The 6,668-nt window shown below is 41.4% G+C and overlaps 1 protein-coding gene across 1 annotated transcript in view; it reads left to right on the plus strand.

Annotated features, from left to right (window-relative positions):
* Positions 1-4,730: 4,730 nt before the first annotated feature.
* Positions 4,731-6,668, plus strand: part of EXO5 (exonuclease 5) — an 8,135-nt gene continuing 6,197 nt past the window's right edge. The window contains exon 1 of the mRNA XM_029285413.1: positions 4,731-4,831. Coding sequence (XP_029141246.1) covers positions 4,731-4,831 — 101 coding nt within the window. The remainder of the gene's footprint in view (positions 4,832-6,668) is intronic.

Here is a 6,668-nt window from a genome sequence, read left to right on the forward strand (position 1 = left end):
ATGGACTGTAGAGATTTCAGGAACATCGGAGAGAAAGGAAATGATAAGAGAAGCGGAGAGAAAGAAAAAGAAAAAAAATTTCAACAAACATGGAAAGGCAGAAGCCCTGTACAAAGACACTTCACCTGATTTACTTTTTATATCTACAGCAACATTTACAAACATACAGAAAAACTTTTTGATTCAGCAAAATACATTGATTAAGAAAGATACTGATGGGACTTACCAGAGAGAATACTTCAAAAAGAAACATTTGTTTGAATATGGTTAAAGAAATTGAAAAGTTTTGGAATATATATGTCATTCTAAAAGGGATGGATTCCCTAAATAATATAGTATCCTTTTTTTCCTTTTTTGTTCTCTTTCTTTATATGAGTAATATAAAAATGTTGAAATGACTTTGATAAAGGAAATGTTTCAGATACTTAAATGTGATTGAATTTAAGAAAATTATAATGGATAAAAATGTTCTGAATAAGAGTTAAAGGACTAGATGACTAGATGTATTAAATAGAATGTTTAAAGATTAAACATATTTTTAATTATGGTTAAAAAGAATAAGAAATTTAGAAAATAAATATATATTAGCTTAGGAGGGATATATATTTTAAGTAGTATGTTATTTTTATGCTTCTTTACTCTTGCTCTCCTTTCTTTTTTTTTTCATTGTTTTATCTATTCCTTAAGAAATGTAAAAGTGTGAGATGTTTCATATGGAAAAATAGAGTTAAATTTTTAAATGTAATTAATTTTTGAGAAAATCTTAACCAGTAAGAATACCTAAATTTGGTGGGAGAAACAAACTAAAATAAGGACTATAACAGGACCTATGATAAGCCAACGAGAATGATTGGATAGAAAAGAAATATTATATTGATGTGATTATTATTTTTAGGAATATTGGGAAAAATTATATATTTAATTGTTATCTATCAAAATAATAAGAATTGTATTAACTCAACGTTTGCAAAAGAGGATATTTTGGGAAAAGAGGAAATCAACTAAAACCATTATGTGGATTATGAATTATAGAAATCAATTGCTAATGATTGTTTTACAAATGCAACCCAGACAACACACTGTTCACCAATTATTAAGTGATTTATGTTTTTTAAAAAAATCAATAAAATATATTACAAAAAAAGGAGTCAAGTCTGACTTGAAGGAAGAAGAGAGAGGAGGGTGAGAGGGAGGGAGGGAGGGAGGATGGTGGGAGAAAGGAAAGAGGACAGGGAGAGGGAGAGATGGGAAGGGGACGAGGAAGGGAAAGAGGGATAGGAGAAAGGAGGAAGGGGAAGAGGGAGAGGGAGAGAAGGAGGAAGAGAGAGAGAGAGAGGAAGAAGGAAAGGAAAAAGGGGAAGAGACAGAGGGAGAGAAGGAGGCAGGGAGAGAGGGAGTGGGAGAGAGAGAGGGAGATGAGGAAGGGAGAGAGGGAGAGAGAGGAAGGGAAGGAGGAAGGGGAAGAGAGAGAGGGAGAGAGATAGATGTGCAGAAATCATCCAGCTGTTTTTCCTGCCCACAGATGTGGGCGGTATAACTCTATCCTTAGTGAGACAGGAGCCCCTTCATCTCCCTCACACCCCAAAGTTTGAATCAAACCCTCCATTCTAATTCAGGCATTTGAAGCCAGAATCCACTTACCAGTTAACCAATTAAGCCCAACATGTTGGAGATCGACCAACTCCAAACCAAACTTGCAAACCAAGGAATTGAATCCAGCACGCGAAAGACCTGCTGGCATCTGTTTTTTTTTGACAGTCCCTGTCCTTCTGCAGTTCATCAGTCTTTATTTAGAGAACCTGCTTGCAAGAGTGAAGTTGCAGAGATGACAACTCTAAGACGTGCTTGCAGTTCTTCCTCTGAAGTAGTTTCATAAATAACTGCAGCGACAGGAAGGCCATTTATACTCCTTGGCGAGCTTCTAGAGAGATAAATTGCTAATATTTCTATTATGGGGACAATTACACCCCCTATCTTTGTTTCCCGCTGGGAAGATTAATACTCATTCACCCTGGAGAAGGGGGGTAAATACAATGACATCCCTGGAAAGATTTGTTTTCATTTAGAGTTTGGTGGTTCAAAAATTCTGTGCATCTCTCTGGATAATTGGCTTTGTTCCTAGGCTTTCCCACACTGGAAAGCCTTAAAGAAATTAATCATATCAGAAATCTTTGGATCAAAAAATCCAACATCAAGGCTGACAAAGGAAAGTGAATTCTGGATGCAAAAACATTGCATAATTCTACTTTTTAAAGCAATATCACTGCAGTATTAGATTCCTTTCCATGCACCCTGAAAAAGAATAAATTTTAAAAAAAGGGTGTTTTTTTTTTAGTGATTAATGCTGATTTCATGTGAAAACACAGAGATCTTGCAAATGCCATCAGATTGCATCAGTCATTTGCTGGGATTGTAGGTTTTAAAAAGTATTTATTTCTTTAACATTAGAGATTAGATCCCCCTCTAGTGGAAACTGGAATGTCATGCTTCATATCCCTTGAAAGATATAAGCCAGAACAAGTAACTTGTGATTTTGGCTATTCTGAACTGGGTGCTAAGATTTGGGAGGGGGGTTTCAACTATTCTGTCGCAGGAATTCCTAAATCGGTTTTCTCAATCTTGGCAACATGTGGACTTCAACTCCCAGAATTCCCCAGCCAGCCTGTTGGGGTCCACATGTCTTAAAGTTGCTAAGTTTGAGAAACACTTGGCATAAACACTTCCAACAAATTGCACAGCACAATAAATTGGACAAATTGCACAGTATCAATATTTCCCCATCATTTGTTTTGCAGAAAAAAAGATACATATTTGAAGAAGGCAACACCCAAAGGGGTCCATGGAGAGAAAATAAAAAAATATGTATTTATATCCCATCTGTACTATTTATTTCATAAGTAACTCGAGGTAGCAAATGTACCTAATTTTATTTATTTATTTGCATCCAGCCTTTATTACTTCAACAAATAACTCAAGGCAATGAACATATCCAACACACCTCCTCCTCCTAATTTCCTCACAACATACAACCCTGCGAGGTGGGTTGGGCTGAAAGAGAGGGACTGGCCCAAAGTCACTCAGCTGGCTTTATGCCTAAGGTGGTACTAGAACTCACAGCCTCCTACTGAGTGGCTCAAAGTCATCCAAGCCAGCTTTCATGCCTAAGGCAGGATTAGAACTCAGCATTGGTGGCATTGCATCACATGTAAAAAAATGTGGGGGGTTTTATCTCATGGTTGGGGCCTCCATCTTGAATCCACTCCTCTAGGAACCAGCATCACTCTGCTCTTGAACATGGAGGCTTCAGTTTGCTAGACAGTGAATTACTCAAGAATACTGCAAATGTTGAACTATCCACAGATTAACTAAGTTTAGTGCATTGGGTAAATATATATATTTATTTTTATCTTGTCTTTATTATTTTTATAAATAACACATGGCAGCAAACATTCTTCTCTTGCTTATTCTTTTCCTTTATTTCTGTACACCATTTTTATTAGTATTATTTTCCTTTACTGTCCCTTCTTTCGGAGTCTAGCTATTATTCTCTTTCAGCGTTGTCATTTAAACTTTCAATAAAAAATGTTTTATAAAGAACATTTTTCACTGGAAAAATATAGATCAGTGGGATAGATCAAACACAAAGGCAGGATAAAGATGAGAGTTTCTCCAACTTAGAAACTTTTAAGACATGTCTTGAAGTTGCCAAGCTGGAGAAACGCTGACAAATTGTAGCACGTCTGCGGTGGGTGCATTGCTCAGAAACAACCTGGAAGCTGCATCCGTTAGTCAGAATAGACAATAGCACAGAGTTGGAAGGGACCCTGGAGGTCTTCTAGTCCAACCCCCTGGCCAAGTAGGAGACCCTACCATTTTGGACAAGTGTTGGAGCACCCACAACTTCGGGAAGCAAGCAGTTCCACTGATCAATTGTTCTATCAGGAAATTTCTCCGCAATTCTGGGTTGCTTCTCTCCTTGATTAGTTTCCATCCGATGTTTCTTGTCTTGCCTTCAGATGCTTTGAAGAATAGCTTGACTCCCTCTTCTTTGTGGCAACCCCTGAGATATTGGAAGACTGCTATCATGTCCCCCATAGTCCTTCTTTTCATTAAACAAGATATGATAGCAGTGTTCCAATATTTGAGGGGCTGCCACAGATAGGAAGGTGTCAACCTATTTTCCAAAGCACCTGAAGGCCAGACAAGGAATAAGGGATGGAAACTGATCAAGGAAAGATTCAACTTAGAAATAAGGAGACATTTTCTGACAGTGAGAACAATCAACTAATGGAGCAGATTACCTTCAGAAGTTGTGGGAGCGTCATCACAAGAAACTTTCAAGAAGAGACTGGACTGCCATCTGGACTAGATGACCTACAAGGTCCCTTCTAACTCTGTTATTGTATTCTGTTCTGTTTTGTTCTGTTCTTGCAACCGTTCAGCGTATGCATTAGCCTGCATAGGGGACTAACCATCTTGATTGTTCTTCTCTGCACTTTTTCTAGGGTCTCAAGTTACATCAACAGGCCTTCATTTTTGAGGCGGGGGGGGGGGGCGTCTGTAATCCTTGGGTGGGTGGGAGCCGGAACGAGGAAGAAAGGAAGGGGAAAAGTCCATTTCAGGCGGAAAGAAAGAAAAAAAACCCCATAAATTACATAATTTAAGGCTCCTCCTTCCGGCAGCTGGCGACGATCCTGCTCGTGACCGCAGAGGAAAGCAGAGCGCAAAACATGTCCGGGCGTGACTCCGGATTGCAAGACCCCGAGGTTGCGTCAGGTTTTTCCGACCTGAGCGACTCCGAGTTCTTGCAGATAGAGGAGCCGAAGATCGGGTGAGCAGCGGGTTGCGTTCGCGTGACGGGCTGGCCCCGGTTCACAAAACCCTGGTTGGAGTCTCAACGCTGGTTGGAGTCCCGTCCCTGCTGCGTGCGCGGTTCCCCAGAGCGTCAACGGACTTAACGGGCTGGGTTGCGCCGTTGTTGTTGTTGTTGTTTTTACGGTTAGCCGCGTTTGGGGTTCGAACTCGCGTTGCCGTGCAACTCGCAAAACATGTTTTGCCGCCTGGGATGTTCAACGGAATTAAAGCGAACGCGGTTTTCGCCGCCCGCATTTGCGCTCCCGCGGGGATTTAACGAAAGTAAAGGGGAAAAGAAAGCGGTCCAGAGTCACCTTGTAGGGGGAAGTGGGCGGCATAAAAGTTTAATAAAATAAATAAGAGAAAACTTTCTGGCCACGATTAAGGGCAAAAAGACATTCTGTGGAACATTAGTCCCTGATGAAAGACAAAAGAATGTGCTATCCTAAAATGTCTATGGAGATTCTTGGTCATCCAAGTCATGGTTGTCCCAAAGGTGCTTTTTCAGGAGGCAACTGGACTTTCTCGTTTTTCCTTTGAAGGCGTTTCTCTTCTCATCCAAGAAGCTGCTTCAGCTTTGACTATAGGAACATTTGCGCTTCAGTTTGAGGTGCAGACAACACAGACTCATCCCCAACAGCCTGTTCTGTCTTCAACAGTGAAGGGACAAGGGGCAGAAAGCATCCTGCAGCCAAGAAGGCTCCAGGCCCATTTGCACCACTCAGGTGACCTTGAGGACACAGGTAAACCTCCAAGTGGCCTCAATGACTCTCTAACAGTGTTTCTCAACCTTGGCAACTTGAAGATGTGTGGACTTCAACTCCCAGAATTCCCCAGCCAGCGCATGCTGGCTGGGGAATTCTGGGAGTTGAAGTCCACATACCTTCAAGTTGCCAAGGTTGAGAAACACTGCTCTAAAAGAAGGCAAGTGACCATGATACAGTATAAGTCAGGGGTCTTCAAACTTGGCCACTTTATGACTTGTGGACTTCAACTCCCAGAATTCCTCAGCCTGCGTGCCTGGCTGAGGAATTCTGGGAGTTGACGTCCACAAGCCATAAAGTGGCCAACTTTGAACACCCCTGGTATAAGTCCTTCCTTTCCCCACCATCCAGTCAGAGCTGAGAAGCAAAATGTCTTCAAAGAAAAACAACAAAGTCCACTTGCCTCCTGAAAAAGCACCTTTGGTGCTATCCTAAATACACATCTAAACAGGCCGGGGAGTCAGTCATCTAACTGGCCTTTTGTGGTATCTGAAGCAGAACATCCAGAGTCAGTCACAGTTCCATATAATATCAACCTTGTGAACTCTCGATTTTTCTCTTTCGGCTATGTATTCAAAATGGTCTGTGATTAATATTGTTGTTGTAAATTGCCAAGTCGTGTCTGACCCATCGCGACCCCATGGACAACGTTCCTCCAGGCCTTCCTATCCTCTACCATTTTCTGGAGTCCATTTAAGTTCACACCTACTGCTTCAGTGACTCCATCCAGCCACCTCATTCTCTGTCGTCCCATTCTTCTCTTGCCCTCCATCTTTCCCAGCATTAGGCTCTCCTCCAGTGAGTCCTTCCTTCTCATTAGGTGGCCAAAGTACTTGAGTTTCAACTTCAGGATCTGGCCTTCTAAAGAGCAGTCGGGTTGATCTCCTCTAGGACTGACCGGTTTGATCCCCTTGCAGTCCAGGGGACTCGCAGGAGTCTTCTCCAGCACCATAGTTCAAAGGCCTCAATTCTTTTGCGCTCAGCCGTTCTTATGGTCCAACTTTCACAGTCATACATTGCAACTGGGAAAACCATGGCCTTGACTATACA

The sequence above is a fragment of the Protobothrops mucrosquamatus genome, unplaced genomic scaffold, assembly GCF_001527695.2.
Source record: "Protobothrops mucrosquamatus isolate PMUCROS unplaced genomic scaffold, P.Mucros_1.0 scaffold1637, whole genome shotgun sequence".
In the NCBI taxonomy this organism is placed as follows: Eukaryota; Metazoa; Chordata; class Lepidosauria; order Squamata; family Viperidae; genus Protobothrops; species Protobothrops mucrosquamatus.